The sequence below is a fragment of the Triturus cristatus genome, chromosome 8 (assembly GCF_964204655.1).
Source record: "Triturus cristatus chromosome 8, aTriCri1.1, whole genome shotgun sequence".
Taxonomy (NCBI): domain Eukaryota; kingdom Metazoa; phylum Chordata; class Amphibia; order Caudata; family Salamandridae; genus Triturus; species Triturus cristatus.
The window spans coordinates 777,162,113-777,186,606 of NC_140591.1; the positions used below are offsets into that span (position 1 = coordinate 777,162,113).

Consider the following 24,494-nt stretch of genomic DNA (forward strand, 5'->3'; position numbering starts at 1 on the left):
AAAATGTATGCATGAAGTTCTAGTTTTGTTGGACCCCTGAAGTATCCCACACTAGACTTCATGAAGGTCATAAATCCTAATCAATAATCATACGCAATAAGAAAACAAGGCCAGTTTATACCATTATAGTTACATAGTGCTACAATCTAACAAAGACAAGTAACAATGCAGTGCATGATGTCTTATTTCTTTTGCACCACAATACCTGGGCCCAGATTTACAAAGATTTTGCATCAGGTTTGCATTTCTTTCCTAACGCAGACTGAAGTCACAGTTCCCATACAACCACCCCGGGGGTTTAACCCAAATCCCTGTCTACAAAGAATTGTATACAGATATTTGTTCCAAAATTCTACGCCTCCTTGAGGTAGATTGTAACGAGGAGAAATATTTTTATTTTTATTTGTTTTTTCTTCTTGTCATGTGTGCTGCCTTTTACACGTGTTGGACCTGGCCATCACTGCGGGTCACCACACACTTTTTGCCTTCCTCTTCATATTTTTTGCTGAATTTGTTTTTGGTGGGTTGAGGACTCTTTGCAGTTTACCATTGCTAACCAGAGCTAAAGTACAGTCAACACTAAGGCGCCCCTTAGTCTTGACTGTAGTGTTGACACTGAGGGGAGCGCAAATTGTGCACTGCATGTACCATGATGCAAAGGAGAACACTTTTCTGGGTTATGATGTAGTGTTTGGCCGTAACCTTTTCCCTGCCCAAACTGTTTTTCATGACCTCCTATACCATTTATCACACATTCCTAATGTTCCTTTTTGTAAAAATTGCAATCCGGCCCATTGATTACACTTTATCCGGCCCCAGCCGGAGATTATGGCTTGACCTGGAGAGTACGGCCCTAGCCGGAGAGTACGGTCCGGGTGCAGAGAGTACGGTCTGGGTGCGGAAATACCGTCACGAGTGCGGGTGTAAATTAGGAGTCGTAAGTGCATTCTGGGAATACCAAAAATCATAAGTGCCTTCTGTGAATACCAAAGTAGTAAGTTTAGGATTTTGTCTCAGATTAGTTCTGTGAATTGGTCCCTGTGTCACTGTGGCCAAGCTGTACTCAGCTGATGAGCCCATAACTAAGGCAAAACTGGTTCTGGGTTGCTTGTGTTCTGGTTCAGAGAGGATCCGGCTTGGCAGTTTGGGCTGACTGATCCTATTGGAGCCGGGTCCAGACTGATTTGCACTGAGGTGACTTGGTGTGCAAAAAAACGATGGATTGGAATGTGGTCTGAGCAACTACCAGTGGTTGAGATCAATTCAAGCATTCTACCCATCACTGTTCTGTATACTATTAGAAAGTTGGCACTTTTGAGCCCTTAACCCTTTGTGTCTGCAGTCTGTCTTGGGTGACATGACTGGGTGTAGCTGACAGTTAGACTTCGTTAATTTATCCTAGACAGTCACACAATAGAAGGATTAAGTGTGCCTCAAGGGCCATCAACTGGCACAGCCCCACTTATACCTGAATAGCCAGTGTCCTGTCTCCACACAAAGGGATTTACAACCCTGTATTGCCACTGCAGCCAGCCTGGGGCCAGGGCAGGGGAGGCAGGAACTTCCATATGATTTAAATATATTTAAAAATAGGACTTTCAGACCCACTCTTGAGTTCACTACTGGACCTGCTGAAGGACTCTCAAAGGATTGCCTTGAACCATCAGAAGCCAGACCTGCTGCAGAGTCCTGCATCTTCACCTGCATCCAGGACTACCAGAAGTGACTCCAAGGTCTAGTTTGATGGCCTCCTGTTCAGATTCACAGGGACATAACAGGCTCCTACCATCTTGAACCCACACCGGGATCCAGCCTGACTGAGTCCTGAACCCCCAACATGTGTTCCACCAGTCATGGAGCCTTAGTTGTGGTGCTAAAGGTACCCAAATGGCCAATCGCTTGTGCAGAAGGCAGCTGGGACTGGCCCTAGGAACCCTACGTGTCTTTATGCACAAAAAATTGAAACTAGCATACGTCGAAGATACAATAGGTTTGCTCCTTTGCTCCTATGGATTGTTGTATAGAGTAATCAGTACACTGCTCTTAACCTCGATGTGATCTTAGATTGTTCAAATTATAAGATCCTGTGGCTTTACCATGTAAGGCAAATTGCTGATTCACTTGGCAGACCTGAGTTGTATACCTCCCCGCAAGCACTGAGTAAGAGAGCATGCAAAGATCTGGGAGCTATTTGTTACACGTGCTGCAGAAGCTAGAGTGAGGTAATTTTCTTTATTAAGCATATGTAGGAGTAAAGGCCAACATGTCTTCACTCGCAGGACCCCCAGCCGTAACCAACCCACTTCACTTACAACACAACATTCCCTTGTTCCAATCATAACAACAACCACGCGCTGGCACTCATGCTTACCATGCACAGCGTGTAGTTCAAAAGTAAACATAAGTTAACATAACACACTGAAAATTTCAGTGTTATGAGAAAAGGCTAAACTTGTGTCTCAAAGGAAAGGAAACTAAAATGCACTGACAAAGCACAAGATGTAGAGCAGAGTCTGTGCAAGATGGTATTGTGTCCACATTGTTCTTTCCAGTGCTTAATGTGTGCTGGTGGTTGTTGGTAGTGGACACAGGCACTCATTACTTGCAACCTGGAAGTACTTTTCGTTCATTAGACTTAGGCCTAGAGGAAAAGAGAGGAAGAAGTAGGAAGAGAATGACAAGAAAACTAACAAAGTGAGAAATAACTTGCAAGAGTTAGACAAAGATGAAGAGTAGAGTAGTGCAAGAAAGAGACATGAGGAGGAATAAACATTAATGGCCAGATTTACAAAGAGTTCACACAGCACGTCCATTAAAGTTGCTGTGCTGCCTTATGTGATCGAGACAGAGTAGAACTGTACCATATCTACTAAGAAGTGGTGAAGTTCTGCTCTCTCCCTGCGCTGGTAAAGCACCAATGCAGGCACCCTTGCAACAGTGTCTGCATTGTGGCCAGCAGGAAGGGAGTCAATTCCTGTACAACAACTATGTTTTTAGGCATTTATCTCTTTGTATGTGTGATGTTGTGAGGAATTGTGTTGGTGGTTGACTGGGGTGTGAGCCCTGGACAAGAAACAGCCACAATCCCTTGCATGGTGAAGCACAAAAAATTACTAAATTAACCTGTGCTTAACCCTAGACAGCTCTTATACCAGAATGAGAAGGAGAGTACCTTTTATGAAGGACAACCAAGGATGGATGGTTAAATCTAGGCTACAACAATAGCCTCCTGGCATTTTGGGAGAGAATATTGTGAAAGCGCAGGGGGTGTATCAGGATTATACTGACAGGAAGAAAGGCAACAAAGAAGTGGTGGTGACGAAGGGAGATGCTGCACATGTTACATTGCCATGGAGAGTGAAGAAGGGTTAGAGCAAGTTTACTGACCCATTAGAAATTGAAGAAGTGTTCCGGAATTCCTCAGGAATTAGTGATGGACTTGTGTGGAACATGAGTAGAATTGCGAGATGTAAGGGAAGTGGGAAAAATACAATTGTGGGAAGAAAGGAAAGATGTCGTTATAGTTGGTTGGTTGATTGTGAGGTGTAAAATAGAAGAAGAAGTGAGGGTAAATAAAGAGCTTCTGGAGTGAGCGAAAACATGGTAAGTGAAGAAAGAACAATTAAAGTGAGTGTGGAAGGTGATGAAGAAAGGTGATCATAATATTAGATCTAAGACGGAATTTAAACACCCAGCATACTTTAATGAGTATGTGGCTTAAAAAAGAAATGAGAAGTTTCTTAGGGGCATATCATCAAGGGCTTTATCTTCGCTTTTCTGGCTTTAAAAAACAGAAAAGCGGAGATAAAACCAACGCTCTATCAGCAAGAGGGTGCTAACATGCGTATTTGCATGCTAGCACCCTTTTACACTAAGCCTACCTTTGTATCTCTAATGAGATGCAAAGTGGGCGTTCCTGACATACACTACAGGTCAGGACAGCAATAACATGTCTTTGCACTATCAGCAAGGATGGCCTTGCATTTTAGCAGACGTTAGGTTTTGGAGAAAGCTGCTGTTTTCTTCAAAAACTAACGTCTGCTAAAATCCTGACTAAGCCACCCCTAAAATTGGGGGTGGATTATGCTGATACGACCACAGGGTCGTATCAGCAAGGTTATCGCCCTTTTGCAGGGAACATCGCTGGAAAACCAGCGATGTTCCCTGCAAAACGGTGATAACATCGCTATCTCTGGAATTTTTATTGCCCTGGAGCAGCGCGCTGTTGATAACGCGCTACCAGGGCGATAAAAAGCAGAGATAGCCAGCGATAAGAACATTATCGCTAAGCACGGCCAGCTGATATGGCCCTAAGTCCTGTGTGAGTTTATTCATCAGTTTATTTTTCAGAGTTTGTACATTTTGTGAACTTTCTGTTATAATGTATTTAGTAATGTTTTTAAGTATTTGTTGTTCTGTTTGTTTATATTTGTATAAGGGAGATGTGTTCAGTTTACTTATGTTACTGTGCACGGTAAGTACCAGTGCCAGCGCATTGTTGTTGTTATCATTGGAACAAGGGAACGCTGTGTTGTAAGGGGAGTTGGGGGCATAATTACAAGGCGGCGATAGAAAATTATCGCCGCTTTTGCGGCAGAAAACTGCCGCTTAAACGGCGATAATGGGCTTGATAATATGCTCTATGGAATTCCAATTGAAGACCATGTTAGACGTCCTTCACATTTAACATGAGCTTCAATTGGAATTCCATAGAGCATATTATCAAGCCCATTATTGCAGTTTAAGCGGCCGTTTTCTGCCGCTAAAAGGGCGATAATTTTATCGCCTGGCTTGATAATATGCCCCTTAGTGTTGCACAAAAAGGCAAAAGAGCTGGCTTCAGACATTGACTTTTTCTGGTTTAACAAATGCAATCTGCATTGATGAGAACTCATGGTGGCTCTTGGATATGCATGTTATCTGAGTTCGTGATTTTACATGAAGTTTTACAGGTTCTTTCGAAACTTAATTGTGTTCCATACAGGAAGCATGCTCTGTTGGAATCGAGGCTGCAATCAAACCCACAGACCATTTGATAACTTCCTACCGGTGTCGCCCGTATGCCTACACTCGCGGAGTGCCCGTTAAGGAGATCCTAGCTGAGCTTACAGGTTTGTGCCAAATAAAGGGGGAGTGAACAAAATGAATTAATGTGGAAATATGTGTATAAGTTTACTCTTCTGGTTCAGGCGGCATTTTTGTGCCATCTTTTCTAAATCAAGTGCTTTTTTACGCCATGGGAGATTGAGCAGCGCAAAGCGCTGTTCCAACAGGCCTGCCCGCAGAGAGAATTGCATGGTAGTTACATTTTTAGTAAGTGCCTCTTTTTTGTTTTGAGTAGAAATTGTACGTGAGCTATGATTTAGATTACATATATAATGATAGGATTGCATGGTAGTTAAATTTTTAGTAAGTGCCTCTTTTTTGTTTTTGGCAGAAATTGTATGCGAATATGATTTTAGTTACATATATAGTGATAGAATGAAGAGAGGCTTCACGACGTTACATGTCTGGTGTAATAGACCGAAACAAAAAAAAGACAGTAAGAGTGGGTTTCGAAACAATGCTGTGGATGGGGCCACAAAAAGAATAAGAAACTTGAGTAGTGGAAGGCTTGAAGCTTGTAAGATCAAAGTGTATTGAGAGCCTTGAAGGTGTCATTGGTGGTTAAAGGCTTTTTGTAGAAATGACAGCTTCAAATATGATAGAAAGACAACACTATGCCACATTTGCCAGTCTGTGTCGTATTGGTATACTGTGCTCTCATTGATTGATGGTGAACTCTTCTTATGTGAAAATGGCTGTGTGAGTGAGTGGTGCCTTTTTGGAGTCTTCTTGGCCACAGTGAACTGCATCCCCATGTGCCTTTCTGTTTCTAAGCAGAGATCAGCAGCATCTAGGATCCAGATGACAAAGATCTTGTTGAAATGTTGAGTAGCTCCATTGGTTTATGGTAGGCCACCCTTGTTTACAAGAGGTTGTGATAGTGAGAGATGTTGTTTTTGGGTCCCACAAGACTATGCATACATTATAGAGATGAAGTATACAAAACAGTGATGGATTGAATGGTATGTAAATAAGTGGTGGATGGAATGCTCTCGAATGGCACCGTTTGTACGGGACCCAGGTATGAGCATATCCATTCCACTTAGGGCCTCACACTGAAGTGTGCAAAAAAAGTGATTGGTGGAAGGCAAGCAGTTTATTCATCACTTTTTTGTATACTTTAGTGCGAGCATTCCATGCATCACTTTTTTGTATTCTTCAGTGAAACACGCTAAGTGGGATGGGGCTCCATATCCATAGATGTGGGTCCTGTGCACACTGTGCCATTGGAACCAAGCTATTCCTGACTGATGAACTCTAGTAAGGATGAAACCAGTCTTGGATTGCTTGTGTCGAGGCTCAGGGAGGACATAGCCTAGCAGCTCTAGCTCGAGCTAGGTCAAGACTGATTTGCAAAGGGTGGGTCAAATCTGAGGTGGCATGATGTGCAAAATAACGAGGGACTGGCATTCGGTCTGTTGGACTTGGCCCTTTCTGCAGGGTTATCCCCAAATGTCTTGCCTTTACACTACACTTTTTTGTTAAAGTAATTTGTGTTGACCTTAGAACTCTGTGCACTTTACCACTGCTAACCAGTGCTGAAGTGCTTTTGTTCTTGCATTTAAACATGGTAGAATTGGTTTACACCGGTTTGGCATATTTAATTTACTTATAAGTCCCTTGTACAGTAGTATATCATATAACCAGGGCCAATAAATTAAATGCTACCAGTGGGCCTGCAGCACTTAATGTACCACCTACCTAAGTAGCATCTTCAAACGTCTCAGGCCTTCCACTGCAGCCTGAATGCAGTTTTAAAATGCGATATCGACTTGGCCTAAGTCCCCCTTGCCAAGCCCTACATTCACATTTTGCTACATTTAAGTCACCCCTAAGGTAGGACCTAGGTAACCTAATATAGCAGGGTGCTGTGTAGCAGAGTTTGCAGAGATTTGCCTACTCTGCACTCCGTAGCGAACGCAAAGTAGGCAAAAACTCAGCCTCCGTGGTGGAGCGGAGTTAGCCGCTCCCTTCTCCCTCCCAAAGTCTTTTAAAAATGTTAAAAAATCCACTTAGCTGTTGTCTGCCGCCTCCCCTGCCTGGCCGCTCCCTGTCCTGCTCCTCGTGTCTTCTGTAATACGTCTGAACTGCGGGGGGGGCATAGCGGAGTGGAGCCAAATTTCCACCGCTTTTTTTTCAAACTCCGTGGAAATACACGTAGAGGCACTATGCCTGCTACACCTAGGGTTACTTATCTGAGCCTCTGGGACAGAAAAGGCTCCCCAATATCCTGCACCAGCACCTGGAACTGGCTGAAGCAAGTTTCTGGCCCCTAGGTGGTGTCCCTAAGGTTCTGGATGCTTGGTGTGGCCTCAGAGAGCTGTATTGAAGTTTTGGGCCCATTCAACGCAAAACTCAGGCAGCCATCTCTTCACTCTACAACATTGATCCCTCCAGAAACACCCTATTGCGACGCCTGGCCTCCTATTCAAGTTCCTACGGCAGTCTCCCACAATGCTTTCCCTGATCCTCATGTCCCTCTTTATGGCAAATTGGACTTTTGGCATTGATTTGAGAAGTTAACTTTCAGCGGGACTAACCCGTGGCTGTAGCCGACCTGCACTCCATTGTGGTTGGCCTGAACTTGTGACTTTGACTCAGTCCAGCGTGACCATATATCCATATTAGCTGTTGTAGTTTTAGATGCTGGTTTTTACTAAAAACTTTAAAAATTCATAACTCTGGTTCTACTGATTGGATTTTTATCATTTTGGTGTCAATTAATTTATTAAAGGTACCCTGGTTTTCTAAATTATTTTGGGATTCTACTTGTGTGGTATTTCCATTTTATTACTGTTTGTGTGTTGCATAAATACTTTACACATTGCTTCTAAGTTAAGCCTGACTCCTTTTTGTGCCAAGCTACCTAGTGTTAAGCGCAGGTTAATTTAGTGACCTTTTGTGGTTCATGCTGCATGGTAGTGTGGCTGCTGCTTGACAAGGGTTCACACCCCAGTCAACCAATAAAAAAGAGGTCAACTCTGTTGCCAACTGATTCATCTTGGATTTTTGTGTAACACTAATCACTAGTCCTGATCCTATTGTTGCCACCAATGTAAGACATTGGGTTGCTGATTCTCTGGAGTGTGAGCCCTGGTCAAGCAACAGGCAAAATCCCTGGGTAACTTGGCATAAAAAAGCAGTCAGGCTTTATGGAGAGGCAATGTGCAAAGTTTTTATGCAGCACAGAAACAGTAATAACATGAAAACACAACACAAGAAAAATCCCAAATTAATTTAGAAAAATAGTGTACATTTTAATAAATTATTTGACACCAAAACAACAAAAATTCAATCAGTAGAAACGAGAGTTATGAATTTTTAAAGTTTTTAGTGAAATCTTGCCCCTAAAAGATCAACCCCACACATCTGGACGCGCAAGCCCAGGTCAAAGTCAAACATGAAGGCCAACCGTGATGGAGGGCGGTTTAGATAAAAGGAGTAGATTAGGCCCGGTCAGCACTTGCTTTTGGACTGAGAAAAATCCTTGAAAAAAAAGTCTGACAAGGTAGAAGATAATTGGGGAAAGGATGTAGGAGTGTCCGGGAGGGAACTTCGTTGTTGGATGGCCCTGGGTCGAAGCCACAATGAAGATTTTTACCTTCAAACTTAGCTGCAGTCAAAAATCTCCAGCTGGATGAAACAGAGGGATGTACCCGAAGACAGTTTCACGAGGTTGGATATCCTTTGACTAAGGCCTGTTGAAAAGGATTTGCTGCTGTGGAGAAGAACACAGTGGGAGAAGCTGCGAAGTTAATCCGACCGGCGATGCAACCCAGGCAGCTAGGCGAGGGGGTTGGTCCTGCTCTTCTCCTAGTTTTCAGCGCACGCAGAGTCCTCAGTTTTAGAAAATGCCTATCAATTGTGTGTCTTTTGCTTCCTTGCCCTAAGTAACCCAGTATGCCCAGACGTGGGTCCCGGGCTCACTGTGCCACTGGATTCAAGCTATCCTGGCTGATGAGGGGTGAAACTCTGAAACCAGTCCTAGGATGCTTGTTTTCGGTCCAGGGAAGACCTGGCTTGACAGTTTGGGCTAGACTGTTCCCCAGACTGATTTGCATACGGTCATGTCTAAACTGGGGTGGCATGGTGAGCAAAAGAATGATGGATTTAACCCAAATCTCTTGAATGGGGGTGAATGTTTTGATTTGTTCTGCATTCCGTCCATCAATTGTGTGTCTTTTGCTTCCTTGTCCTAAGTGCGCTGGGTATGCCCAGACGTTTGTCCCAGGCTCACTGTGCCACTGGATTCAAACTATCCTGGCCGATGAGGGGGAAGCTGCGAAACCAGTCCTAGGATGCTTGTTTCCGGCCCAGGGAGGACCTGGCTTTGCAGTTCGGGCTGGACTGTTCCCATGAGGCACAGGGTCAAGACTGATTTGCATATGGCAAAGTCTAAACTGAGGTGGCATGGTGAGCAAAAGACTGATAGATTTAACCCAGATCTCTTGACTGAGGGTGAATATTTGATTTGTTCTGTATTCCGTCCATCAATTGTGTGTCTTTTGCTTTCTCTCCCTTAGTGCGCCAGGTATGCCCAGACGTGGGTCCTGGGCTCACTGTGCCACTGGAATCAAGCTATCCTTGCTGAAGAGGGGTGAAACCTCGAAACCGGTCCTAGGATGCTTGTTACCGGTCCAGGGGGGACCTGGCTTTGCAGTTCGGGCTGGACTGTTCCCATGAGGCACAGGGTCAAAACTGATTTGCATATGGCCAGGTCTAAACTGGGGTGGAATGGTAAGCAAAAGAATGATTTGCATGTGACACAAGAAAGGCTGTAGGGGCAAAGGGCTAAAGGCAGAAAACTGGCAACTTTGTAGAAGTGGCATTTTCTAAATTTTAATGACAAACCCTCTTTAATGGTAAAGTCGGATTTATCATTGCAATTCCATAGGTACCAAACATGGCATAGACACCTCCTCTCAATTAGGAATTACAGCTTATTAAATGTATTAAGGAATCCCTAATGTTATCTTATGAATATAGCATGTTACATTGCATGCTATTACATCGCGTTCCTTTACAGCGCTGTTGTTACAACGACCGCGTTGTTAGAACGTGATACCTTTACAACGCAAGTCATTAGATTGACTTGCTGTAGTGGGCGTGCTGGATTTAGGAATAGTATAATTTACTATTCCGACTCCAGCCTGTGCAACAGTAGGGAAGGTGTTGGAATAGTAAATCATACTATTCCTTATGTTAGAGCGCCCCCTACAGCAAGTCGATCTAATGACTTGCATTGTAAAGGCATCACGTTCTAACAACACAGTTGTTGTAACAACCGCGTTGTAAAGGAACTGCAATGTAATGACTGCGTTGTAAACGCTGTCTCCCTTATCTTATGGGAGGGGTAGGAATCACAGTAGTGAAACATGAATATGGGCGACTTTCACTACCAGGACATATAAAACTTAAAGGTACATGTTCAACTTTTTAATTACATGTTATAGAGGGCTATTTAAGTGGGTGGTCACTAAGTACTACAGGCCCACTGGTAGCATTTAATTTACAAGCCCTGGGCTTATCATATACTACTCTACAAGGGGCTTACAAGTAAATTAAATATGCCCAACAGTTGAAAGCCAATCATGCCATGTTTTAGAGCGGAGAGCACAAGCACTTTAGCATGGGGTAGAAGTGGTAAAGTGCACAGAGTCCCAAGGCCAATAAAAACTAATTCAGCAAAAAAGTGGACGGTAAGCCAAAATGTTTAGGGGTGACCCTGCGTAGAGGGCTAGATCCAACAATGTTGAGCAAAAGGAGATCTTTGTTAGGCATCGACCAGCAAGACAGGTAGGCATGGTAAAGGATAGGTGATTGTGAGAGCCCAGGAAAGGTTCAGTTCAGGCCTGTGGACTATAAAGAGATGAAGGACAGAGCTGAATTGATGTATAGCATTTTGTTTTGTGATTCTAGTGTCTTCAAGGAGTTGGTAATTCTAGATAAGTGCACCTTGTTTTTTTATATATATTATTTCAGATGTATGGGGTTCCAAAGTCAGAAACACCATGTGTACAAGAGACAGCCAGCATGTGTTTTGCCCCCTCTAGGCATGCAGGCCTAGGGCTTTCTCAAGGTGTGGGGAGAAGCAACAGGGGGTAACTCCTATGGAGTGACTGATATGTAAACAGATTCTGTATTGAAAAATCTTCTCAGCGAAACAGGACAGTCTGGCGGTAATCCTTTAAAGATCACTATGCAAGGTGATTTTTGAATCTACACAAAAGAGAACTTAAATAAAGAGCAACATTGTGCATTGAAATCACATTGAGTCAGGCGTATTGGCCAAAATATGATTTGCTCTGATTCCACTTAAAATCTTCAAGCAGCTTTTTGCTGTTCCCCAGTCCCATAAGTCTACCATCTTGCCCACTTCTCTCCTTTTCTAGAACATCTTCTCCCTAATTTCTCTTCTATCTTCTCTTTACTTCTCAAAATGTTTTATTCTCTCTCTAGCCCTCTTTGCCATAGGACATGTATGACAGCTGAAACTTTCTCTTGGCTGTGCATTCATTTCAGGCCTCTCCTACCTTTCATTTACCACTGTGCTATTCACTGTTCCCCAGTCCCACAGGTCTATCATCCTGGGGGCCTCCTGGAACTGAAGAAGTTCCTGTGATTATAGAATAAAGAAGTTAAAGCAATGTGGCCATCATATCCCTGCAGCTTATTGTCAATTCTTGTTGGGCGAGACATCATGCTGCATGGATTTGGTGGGTGGTCAGTGCTTAGGGCAGATAACGACCCATTGACGTCCATCACACTACCTTCACTGTATGGTGGTCTATAACAGATCATCCACAGCACTGGAAAAGAAAATGTTTCTGGTAAAATCCCCAGACTCATTTACCTTTCCAAATTCAAAGTCTGGATGCAGAGGAAATTCCTCCCACGAGTTCTAAGACTGATTTTTTGTTTTTGTTGTACTGTGTAGCATGCTGAGCTCACTGACACTACTCAGCAAAACAAAAGTAACATTAGAACACCACTTGAGTCACTGGGCTATCGCCTGTGAAAGGAAAGGCTCCCTAAGCTGCCTGAGAAACAAGGAAGCATCAAGATTTTGTCTTGTAAATTGACCCATTCTGGTGATGTGAGTGGCACAACAGGAAACCTGAAATGCCCAGACATTTCTGAAAATAGGACATCTAGGGTGGTAAGGGGTGTTGTGGCTTGTGTGTATCCCAATGTCTTTTCTTACCCAGAATGCCCTGCAAACATACAACTTTGGCTAAATCACATATTTTCCTCAAATGTGAAGGAAAATTGCAGGATCTGTGAGGATCCATAAACTTCCTTTTACCCAGTTTTCCTGCATTTCTCCCAATAAAACGATACCCTGAATGTTCACTAAGTATTATGCATTTAGTATATTAATTACATAGGACCTCAAAAAAGCAATTTATTTTTATGACCATATATTAGATAAAGCAGAATTTCAAAGTTGTCAATTAAATTTCAAAAAGCAGATCCATACTACATAGATCTTGGATTACAATATATAAAAATCAGAAAATGTCTGTTGATGTTCTGTGGAGATGTCTAGAGAGGTCAATTATAATACAAGGACGTTCAGCCTCAGATGCCCTAGTTATAGTTTCCACAATATGTGGTAAATGGAGGTGACTCCCAGCGTGCTGACCCTGGCTGGGTTATCTAGATATTAAACGCAAAACGAAGTGTCAACGTGCACTCAGTAAAACATTCGAATCAGTTATTCGTGTATGGACTTGTTTGTATCACCGCTCTGCTTTACTTCGTTTCACGCGTCTTCGCAACTTTCCTCCTTACATCTATTGGAACTATATGCTCGCACTTTAGCCTCTTTCTACTTTTTTAAGACACGCGGTTTCCAGGCATATCTCGCACTGCACTTGGTTTCCGCGACACTCGTGTTTCTCATGGGCTCGTTGTAGTGTACTTCACCTATCCCGTTCTTGCTTGTGGTTTACCTTTTCACCGACTCCCGGTACTTCAGCATTTCCGATGCTTCTTAAGGCATGTACTCCTCAAATGTTGATCACTCTGATCGCGTTGTTTCACCATGTGATATTTAACATCTACGGACATAGCTTTCTTGTAATCCATATATTCTAGCATAACTTCTTATATTATTTGTCATTAGCCAATCGAGGACCCCAGTTTTGATTTGCCTTTTGTCATTTACAGTCTCAAGAGCTACCCCTGAAGAAGGGTTCGGTTTGAACCCGAAATGCATTGGGTTTATGGTTGTTACCTTCGCAAGACGGATAATGTTTCTTAACGCCGTAAAGAAGTTCACCAACAACCATTAAGCATATCGTAAATAATCCAAATTGAGAATAAATCAATCACTTGGAGAAAAATCATGACTACTGATTTATGATTTATAGTTTATGAAACCACTAGAGGCTAGACCAGCCCTTAGAAATTGTGCTCGCGCTAGCAAAAGGAACCCTCTCCTATTTGCACTATAGATTGGATGTTTATCTAGATATTAAACCATTTTTGAAAGATAGACAGTCTGTTGTAGCAGCCCTTTGTAACACAGCACACTATATTGGGTCATTTCAGATTCACACTACTGCCAGTTAGGGGATACCGCCGTGTGGCCTAAGGAAACGAGGCCCCTCCGGCAATATTAAGAGGAGTCAGAAACCTAGGTTTAACCATAGATTCAGATGTATATTTGATAACAAATGTTAATAACCTCAAACAGAGTGCTTTCTACATAATGAAAACACTACGTTGCATCCTCCCAAACCTTGCATTCTAACAGAAGCTGCAAGCCATCCTCACGCTCGTAACCTCCAAGCTTGACTATGACAACAGCTTATACCTTGAAGCACTCGCATTCATCATACGCAAAAATCACTCATCCAAAATGCTGCTGCAAGACGTCTTCCCCACCTTTACCCAAGAGAAAACATGAATCCAGTCTTACAATCAGTCCACTGGCTATCTATAGCAAGACAGGTAATGTTCAAAGCACATTGCATTGTCCGCAGAGCCTCCTAAGAAAGAGAACGCTTGGCAGAACCCCTTTCAAAAGGCTACTGGGCACACTGGAATGTTGATGGTTGAGGCCTATTGCTCCTGATGGCCTATCCTACTATGGATCCTGCTCAACTTGGCCAATTGCCCCTTCTGCAATTAACTCTCAGTGGTAGCTGTAGTCAAGCAGTCAATGCAACATTCAAATGCAACAACACCTTCCCTCTTGAGGTCGGGCTCTAGTACTTGTCAGGTGAATCCGTGTCCCACTGTCCTTCATGTAACATGCTCAGGGTTATTCCACATTCCCTGGTGGCCACATTAGGGAATGTAAACTGTTAGGCCGTCTTCAAGAGTTCTCCCTTTTCGATGCCAAGCCGCAGCGGGCAACTTCCTACACACATTGTAGGGCTGCCACCGTACACAGTCATACTGGATGTGATAATAAAAAAACTAAATTCAGTAATACAACTCTCCCTCCCAGCTGACCCAAAATTCATCCTTCTGGGTATTCAATGTGATGATGCAGTCCCCGGACCCCAGTTGCTTTTTAGAATCCTGGGCTTTATAGTGGCAGAACAAGACATAGCAAAGCACTGGGGCACACAACACACCCCAATACTACACGAATGGAAAAGAGGCATGAACCTATACATGGCAGCTGAAAGGGTTACATACAGAAGTAGAGGTTGTCGCAAGAAATTCACTGAGCCATAGAGTAAATGGCTGAATTATTATGGTTTAAACTGTAGCTGTGAAGGCTCCAAAGTTCTGGATGAGGGGGCGCAGGACTAGATGGGATCAAATGGTCACTTGTGACCTGGGGCAGGAGAGAGGATGGGAACCGGGATATCCCCAGTGTGCAAGGAAAATGAACGAGATGATGCATACCAGATATGTTTTGAGAATACTTGTAAACATAGGGCCGGAAAAATTGAATTAACATGATTGACCGGAGTGCAGTCATATGTTTTTTCTGCAATTAAAATAAAAAAACACACATATATATATATATATATATATATATATATATATATATATATATATATATATATATATATATATATATATATATATTCACTGAAAAAACCATAGGTTTCAGGGGTGTTATAGTTAGCTGGACTTTTCACTTGTACAAAACCATTGAAATTCCCCCGTTATAGTTAGTTCAGCTAACTATAACTCGCGCGCCCGCAATGCACTGCTGATGACGTCACATATTACATCACTCATGACATGGTCAGTGACATCACTCATGACATCACTGATGACATCTCAAATGACATCACTGATGACATCATCCAGTGAATGTGTGTTATTCTGAAAATTAAATATGTTTTATATATGTATATCTCAAGGTCGATGGAAGAATAAATGGGTATATAAGTGTCTAAATGGATGATTTGTTTTTGAAAAATTGATTGTGTAACTGACTGATTAACCCCTTCCCCGCTCATGACGGAACCGTTCCGTCATGAGCCACGGTTGCCGTGTGCTCATGACGGAACGGTTCCGTCATGACAATCCTGTTGGCGGCCGCTCCGCCTGCGCGGCGCTGTTTCCCCGCCTGTGCGGGGCGACAACGCAAATGGGCGGAGTCATGACGGAACCGTTCCGTCATGAGCACAGCTCAACTGTGGCTCATGACGGAGCGGCTCCGTCATGAGCACAGGCCCACCGCGCTGCCCCCCTGCCCCCCCCAGCGCTGCAGCGGAATGTCCGCAGCAGCGAAGGGGTTAAGTGTATCATAGTGAATACATGGCTTAGTGAGTAATGTTTAAATATGTAAATATCTGTATCAGTCTCTCACTTTGTGTATAAGTGGCTGCATGGGTTGGTGAGTAGCTACATGGGTGTCTATATAGGTTATTAGTTGGTTTTTTGAGTATCAGTCTGAGTGTCTGCATGGTTCGGTGGGGGTATTACGTAGTGCATAGGTGCATGAATGAGTGACTCACTGTTTGTATGTGTTGAACACAGTATGTGTGCAGGACTGTATGGGTGGATGAGTGTGTGTATGGGTGTGTTAGTGAGTGAATGACTGTCTCAATAGTGTCTTTATGAGTAACTACATATGTTTTAAACTAGTATATGTGACTATTGGTGTATATATGTGAGTATATGTGAGAGTGAGAGATTGAAAGAGTTCCTGTATGAATAAGTATGTGTTTCTATAAGTGATTGTTTAAAAGACTAAGTATGTGTAAGTTTCCGTAGAAGTAAGTGTGGTGGTGTGTGTATAACTGTATATGCAAGTAAATGTATGTTTGATTCTTTATTAGCATGAGTGACTATGTGTGTGAGTAACTATGGATGAGAGGCATTGTGTAACAGGATGTATAGGTGTATGAGTACATATGATGAGTGAGTACATGTATGAGTGACTGTATTGGACTGTTGGTGAATGAGTGGATGTGTATGTGGATCTTAGAATTACTGAAGAGGTTGTTGTAACTGGTATTGGTATGTCCATTGTTTTGAAAATTTTAGTCTCTATTTTTGAATGTGTGTATCAAAGGTTATATTAGGGTGAGAGGAGGTCTGCCACTCTATCACAAGGATGATGTCATCAGTGATGTCATCAGTGATGTCATTTGAGATGTCATCAGTGATGTCATGAGTGATGTCACTGACCATGTCATGAGTGATGTAATATGTGACGTCATCAGCAGTGCATTGCGGGCGCGCGAGTTATAGTTAGCTGAACTAACTATAACGGGGGAATTTCAATGGTTTTGTACAAGTGAAAAGTCCAGCTAACTATAACACCCCTGAAACCTATGGTTTTTTCAGTGAATTTCTGAGGTTTTTTAAATGCTAATTCCTAACTATAACGTGCCTGAAACCTATGTTTTTTTCTGTTAATTTCAAAGGTTTTTTAAATGCTAATTTCTAACTATGCCTACAGAGATAGGACATGTGAAGAAAGAAGAAAAAACGCACAGAAAGAAACAAAAGAAGTGCAGAAAGAAGCAACAGAAGTCCTCAAATACGAAGATAAGTGCAGGAAGAAGGATAACGTGCAGAAAGAACAAAAAGAAGAGCAGAAAGAAGCCTTGTTGCAAAATCATCCTGTACCCTCAACTTTTTCAGACGGATACTGGTGGTAACTGAGTCTGACTAACCAGTCCTAGAGCCAGTGCTATGTTAAAAGACACTTAGAATACAGTGAAAACACCTACATACACTAGGGAACATTATGCGTTGGGGTCCCCCTGTGATTAGCCTTACCTCCTCTATAAGCCCCTAGTATATAATAGGGCATGGGGATTAAAACTACCTCTTAAAACAGGCCACAGGGCGTTTTTGCACACGTTAACTCAGGCCCCGTCCCCTCCTTTCACCATTGTGTAAACACGCCCTGTGTCCGTTTTTAGTTGGGAGATTAAGTTCATTTGAGTCCTGAGGGTCCCTAGGGTCCAACTAGCCCACTAGGTACCTCCAGTAAGTGCCACAGAGCTGCGTTGCAGAGAGGTGTAAAAAGTGGCACGGCCTGGACCACCTCTCTGCAATGCAGCTCAGTGGCGCTTACTGGAAGCACTTGGTGGGCTAGTTAGCCCCCAGGGGCCCTCAGTATTGAAGGGAAATTATATCCCCAATTTAAAACGTGCCATGGTGCGTGTTTGCACACGTCACCTCAGGCCCCGTCCCCTCCCTTCACCACTGTGTAAACGCGCCCTGTGGCTGTTCTAAGTTGAGAGATTAAGTCCCCTTGAATCCTAAGGGTCCCTAGGGTCACACTAGACCACTAGGTACCTCCAGTAAGCGCCACAGAGCTGCGTTGCAGAGAGGTGTAAAAAGGGGCTTGGCCTCAGAACACCTGTCTGCAGCGCAGCTCCCTGGCGCATACTGGAGATGCCTGTTGGGGGCGCGTTTGCAGAGTGCTGCATGGAGGGGGCATGGCCTCCGGCACGATGCCAGTCTTTTATTTATTTTATTTTTTTAAGAAGGGGGGCTGTGTGGTTCCCCTTCTTATTCTAATTTATTGGCCCTGATGACCCCATCCCCCAGGGCCTGTCTCCTAATTATATTTTTTTGACCCCAATCCCCAGGGCCAGCCACTGTTTTTTATTATTTTTAAAAAATATATATTTATAGACACACCTAGGACATGCTGGACAAACCGTACGTACCTATCACCATGACGATTTGCGTGATATTCATTAAAAGGCGACTATGCATGCAATTAATCCACGTGGAATGTATTTACACCACTAGTGAAGCTCTGACATGTCTGATGCTCTACCATGCCTAATCCCGGTAGACACCCTTGTCGTTTATTTATACAAACATGGGTAGCTATTGACGGGCACATTTAATACACATGCACACCAAGCCATTCAAAGGGGATTCGACAAAAATTCGACCAAAACTATGCAAGAAACCCCCCTCACAGTTAATAAAACACACATCCACTGCCGGATGTGTAATACTTTTTATTTTGCTCTCTGGAAAGGGGACGAACATCACTTGCGAGTCACAGCGCGCTCCTGACAGAGCCCAATGCTGTGTTACACCCACCATTGCCTGCCGAGTGCCACACACCTCTGTATTGTATTCCACTAGCTAGTGCATATGCTATGACACTCTCTAGCCCATGTGCACTGTAACACCACCCCGTGAAAATGTCATGCCACACTTGTCTTCGCACGGGTTATATTGCCCCATCTAACGTGCCTTCCTCGATGCCTATGTTATAACGCACAGTGCTATGCCATACATATTACAATTTGGGATCCATATCTTTGTCACAGTGCATATGCAACGTTACACTCCCCAGCACATATTTTATATTACAACTTTAGAGACTAGTTAGGTTACACAACACTGCCCTGTGCATATTACACTCCAAGGCGCATATCGCATAGCACACGCTAGTGCCTGTGCTATCTCGCGCTCTCCAATGAATCTGTCATTGCGCACAATGTATTGCATATTATATTTCACGCCTGGTTCATCTTATATCACACTTTTTGGTGCATAGTTTATACCATACACTATATCTAGTTTTCATTTTCAATCGTGCTCTCAGGACTATGTTCTATATAACACTGTGTTCACCTACCCTTTTCACGGGCATTACATTTTGCGATAGGGGGTGGAGGGTCAGGGGGTGTTTTTGCCAAGTGAGCCCGGAGTCACAGTCACTAACGTCTTCTTCTTCCTGAATAAAAGTGAGATTATGCTGCATACTTGTTCATATTTTAAGTAGTTTGCACAGACAAAATGTTTTAAAAACAATAAAGTTTCTAATACCCGCCTTCTCTGAACAGTTAGCTTGCTGCCCCATCCCCCTCCTCCCTATCCTCTGTTGTGTGAATCCATGGACTAGCCTCCTCCCTCCTGCCATGCATGGTCTGATGTGCTGCCACTGCCCTCAATTTAGTATGATGTACCAGTCCACTCCTCCTGCCCTCCATTGCCCAATTCTATGCCCCATCATTGACCTCCTGCTTAAACTCTGTGCTTAGCTTGCTGCCCCTATTCTCCTTCCCCCTGCCCTCCGATGTCTTTGTGCATGCCCCTGCTCCATCCTTTTTGCCCACCATGTCCCATGGACCTGCCACTCCTATCTACTCTGAGTGTTCTGTTGAGCTGCCACTCCCCTCCCACCTGCCTAGCATTGTCAGATGACTGTAACCTGTCCCTGCCACCTCCACCCTGCCTGTCCACATGCCATGCCTCTATCCTCTTCCTCCTGTCCTACATGGTCCATTGTACTGCCACACCCTTCTGCCCTCCCTGGTCTGTTGTGCTGCAACTGCTCCTCCTGCCTGCCCCGTGTGGTCTGTTGTGAGGCCCCTTCCCCTGAACTTTCTTGTCTGTGCACAGGTCCTGACCCTCCCTTCTATCCTCCATCGTCCTTTGTGCATGCCCCTGCACCCTCCTTCTTGCCCATCATAGCCATTGTGCTGCCACTAACCCTCCCACTTGCCATGCATGGTCTTCTGTGCTGCCATGGCCCCTCCCACCTTCCCTGTGTGGTCAGTTAGCTGCCCCTGACCCCCTCCCACCTTCCCTCCATGGTCTGTGTGTATGCCATCACAGTCTCACTGTTGCTCTTCATGTTGTGTCTTGCTTCTAGTGCCCATCCTGCCTGACCTCCATGGCCATCTTGCTGCTCCTGCCCTGCCCCCTTGCCCCCAGCCCTCTGTTTACATGTGCAGACCCCTACTCCCTCCCTCCTGGCTTGTCTGTTCCATTGTAATGCCCCTGATCCGTCCCTCCTGCCCTTTATGGTCTGTTATGCTGCAGCCTTCTCTCCTGTCTGTCCATTATGGTCAGGTAGCTACCATTGCCTCTTGCCCCTCTGTTCTCTGTTGTCCATGTGCATGGTCCTGTCCCCTCCCTCTTGCTTTCTATGGATTGTTGTGCTGCACTCCCGTCCTGCATGCCCTGTGTGGTGTATTGTGCTGCTGCAAACCCTGATGCCTGCCCTGCAGGGTCAGTTTGGTGCACCTCTCCATGTCTCTCCTGTCCTCTGTTATCCAAGTCCATGTCCCTATCCCATTTCCTTCCATGATCCAATGTACCATACTTGCGAACATTTTGAACTTGGTAAGAGGGAGATTTTGAAAAAAAACTGGGGTATTGATTTTCCCCTTTGAGTTACATTGAAAAAGAGGATATTGTAGACAGGAGACAGATCAAATAAAGCCCATTTGAGCTTAAAAACATTGGACGTTTCCTGGCTGAATCGGGTCTGTTGGCATGTATGGTTGTACTACCATTGCCTCTTCCTTCTGCCCACAATGGCCTATTACATTGCCACAGCCTTGAAGGAGGGTAGATTTTGTATCACAGGGGGCCCCTGGCCCGTTCTGTCCACACCTGAAGTATGAGACCCTTGTCCTTGCCCTGCCAGCCGCATTTGTAGGCCGTATTAAATTGACCAGCGGGTCCTGTGTTGCTATATAATTATCCTGAGACATCCTTACCACTCAGCCAGCATAAAACCCCTGTGTAGGCCCTTCTGTTCAATATGTAGGCCTCTTTGTTAAATTGACCATAGCTCTGCAATTTTAGTGTATAGCAGTCTGAAGGCAGGTCTGCGAGGCCTTCTGCTCCAAACTAGTAGCCCCCACCCTACCCGAGTGCTCCGTGCTCGGTATCAAAGTTCAACATCCCCCTGAAGCTGTCGACATACAGTAGGCTGCATCCTGGACTGGTACTTGCTTCCTGGGCAGGTTTCCCGCTTTTAAGGAAGTGGCAACCGCAGAGCGTCAAGTTAGGAGAACTGAGGAGATTTTATACATGAATATATTGAATTCCTGTACAATACCCATTATTTTCTGCTTGCTCTATGGAACTTACGATAAGCGATTGGCCTGAGAGACTGACCTTTTCACCCAGTCCATTGTCAGCATTAAGTGGGTAAATGACGAAATGTCTGGTAAAATCTGCAGACGAAGCTTTTGGGTAGCATACGTAGGTAGATGTAGCGTGCAAAGGAGCCCACAAAATGATATAAAAAGGGAGCACCCACAGATATCGACGGACAACCTCGCCGTCTGTATGTAGGTTAACAGGCTGTGCAGGTTTTCCCCGAGAACTGGGAGCTCTTGTCTTCCTTTGCTTAAAATGTCTTGCTCGGCTTTGCTTGAAGTATCTTATTCTATTTTACCTATATGAAATGTCATGTTATGTTTAACCATTGTTCTCTTTACTTTTGCATTTAAAAGATGTTGTATTGTAATTGCAGGAATGCTTGCTCTAAGAGTAAATGTGAGTGTCCCTAGGTAACATTTTCCTTGGTGTAACTTGTTTCTCATGATGCATTTATAGATGTGTTTTCTCTCTCTCTCTGTCAGTCCATTAATTGAGATACAGAGAATATCATGACAGCTGTATGATTATCTGGATTCTGTATTTTGTACTTTAGGTCTCTATTCTGCGGTTTCTTTGAAGTTGCATCTTCTCATTAAACTGCCATTGTATTCTGCCTCCAATTCCATGTCTCATATGTCTGTTTTCTTCATTTTTGGAGCAAGCGTTCCTAGGCACCCCGGCTCAAATTAAGGTGCCCCTTTTGTCCCTGACTCACTCTCCTGCTCAGTTCTGTGGTGGCTCCCGGGGCTCTGGGGACCGCCCCTAGCTTCCTTGACCCGTAATAGATCTTCCCTCCAACAGCCTCTCTTGCAAGTCCTGTATTGTTGGTTTGTTGCCCCTGCCCCCCTTTCCACTGCCCTCCATAGTCTGTTGTGCTTCCACGGCCCTTCCTGCCTGCTCAGTGTGGTTAAATTGTTGCTAACATTCTATATTTATTACAAAAGTGTGGAGCGCCTGACATCATCTTGATGTAATCAAAACTGTAATACCTAGAGCATTCCTTTAGAAATTACATACATGAGAGGGTCTTATTGGCATCAAAATTATGGTTAGTGCTCTAAAAGACTAAAATAAGGACATAATTTCTGAGTTTTCAAATAGCGACAAAGCACTTTTAAATTATTTGTTATCTTTATGTTTTTTTATCTAGTTGACAACTTGATTAAATGTTGCACATAGGGGAGAGGATGTGGTGTTACTTCCAGAACTGCAGACTTTTCAACTGGGGAACCAGGTTGAAGTTTCTGCTTCAGCTCGACATTCTGTGATTCTGGTCAAATCACTTAGTCTCCCCATGTCTACAACCAAAATGAATTTGTTCTTGTGTGATGTAACCAATGCTCATGTAAAGCACTCCAATACCTGACAAGTCTGCACTATATAACACTGCAAAAACACAAAATAATAAGTGTTTTGCACACTTCTGTCATTGGGCTATATTTGGGCTATATCTGGGTGATTTTGGGCTACATTTGGGCTCTTTTGTCTCCGGTGGCCATCTTGGGAGATTTATTTGTTATGAAGTTTCCTAATTTCCTCATGTACTGCAGTCTCCTCAGTCGGAAATGCTTTCAGTTTTTTACTTTGATTCCATCATGAAGGTATTCAGATATGTCACACATTTGCCATGAATTCTGAATGTTAGCACTCTAGTTGCTCATTAGATCACTGTAGTAAAACTACTGCTCACCATGGAAGTCTGCTCCTGGTATTAAAAGTGCATGTTTCAGTCTGCATGTCAGAATTTTTTAATGAAATAGAAGAGGATTTGAGAAGTCACTCAAAATGTGCTCTCATTTTCTTTCTTCAGCATTAATCATAATTTCTATGGCAAAATGAACCCCCTCATTGTGTTCCTTTTTAAATTAAATGTTTTAAGTGTTACCAGTTTATTCCAATCAAGATGGCTTCAGGTGTGCCATACTTTTGTCATAAAGAAGACAGTAAGTGCTCTAGTTGTTTTTAAGAACATTCTTGGACATTCTGTCATTGGGCTATACTTGGGCTACATCTGGGTGATATTTGGGCTACATTTGGGCTCTTTTGTCTCTGGTGGCCATCTTGGGAGACTTATTTGTTATGAAGTTTCCTAATTTCCTCATTTACTGCAGTCTCCTCAGTAGGAAATACTTTCAGTTTTTTACTTTGATTCCATCAAGAAGGCATTCAAATGTGTCACACATTTGCCATAAAATCAGAATGTTAGCACTCTTTTTGCTCATTAGATCACTGTAGTAAAGCTACTGCTCACCAGGGAAAACTGCTGCTGGTATTGAAAGTGCATGTTTCAGTCTGCATGCCAGGATTTGAGAAGTCACTCAAAATGTGCCCTAATTTTTCTTTATGCAGCACTAATCATACTTTTTATGGAAAAATGAACCACCTCATTTTGTTCCTTTTTAAATTAAATGTTTTAAGAGTTACCACTTTAATCCAAGCAAGATGGCTTCAGGTGTGCCATACATTTATCATAAGTAGGACGGTTAGCGCTCTAGTAGTTCTTTGGAACACTCTGGAAAGCTGCAGTAGAACACAAAGGAATCAACTGACAGTCTCTGCCCTTGTTGGATGTAAATGTTTTACTGAGAATGTCAGACTTCATTCTCACATGACTGAGAAAGATAATGTGAATTTACAGAAAATAAGCTCTCAGTTTAGCTTATAGATCACCTTCCAAACCTCTGTGGTAAAAGCATGAGAAAATATTTTTCTCTCAATCATGATATCCCAGCAGAAGGCTTTTTCACATGGTGAAATCACCTTAGAACATACCACAATTCCTAAAATGAGTATGGTACCATCAACAAATGATTTATAATGTAACTAAAGTCTTAAAATCTTCTATTAACTGCAATGCTTTTTAATGAGGTGCTATCATGTATATTGGTCCCAAGATGGCTGCCAACACTTCTTGGATGAAGTGCTGACAGCCAATCAGATCTCAGGATGAGATGTGTGGTTAGGCTCCGCCCACATATATATATTGATTTAAATGCTATTTTCTCAGGAACTACTGAACAGATTTACACCAGACCTACAAAAGGCACTTCCTTGACCTGAGGACTACCTCTCTGCCAAATTTC

General features: G+C 43.4%; 1 protein-coding gene across 2 annotated transcripts in view; it reads left to right on the top strand.

Annotated features, from left to right (window-relative positions):
* Positions 1-24,494, top strand: part of LOC146805085 (pyruvate dehydrogenase E1 component subunit alpha, mitochondrial-like) — a 456,912-nt gene that overhangs the window by 289,744 nt on the left and 142,674 nt on the right. For both annotated transcript variants that reach the window (XM_085622221.1, XM_085622222.1), the window contains exon 5: positions 4,985-5,111. In XM_085622221.1, the coding sequence (XP_085478347.1) occupies positions 4,985-5,111 (127 nt within the window). The remainder of the gene's footprint in view (positions 1-4,984; positions 5,112-24,494) is intronic.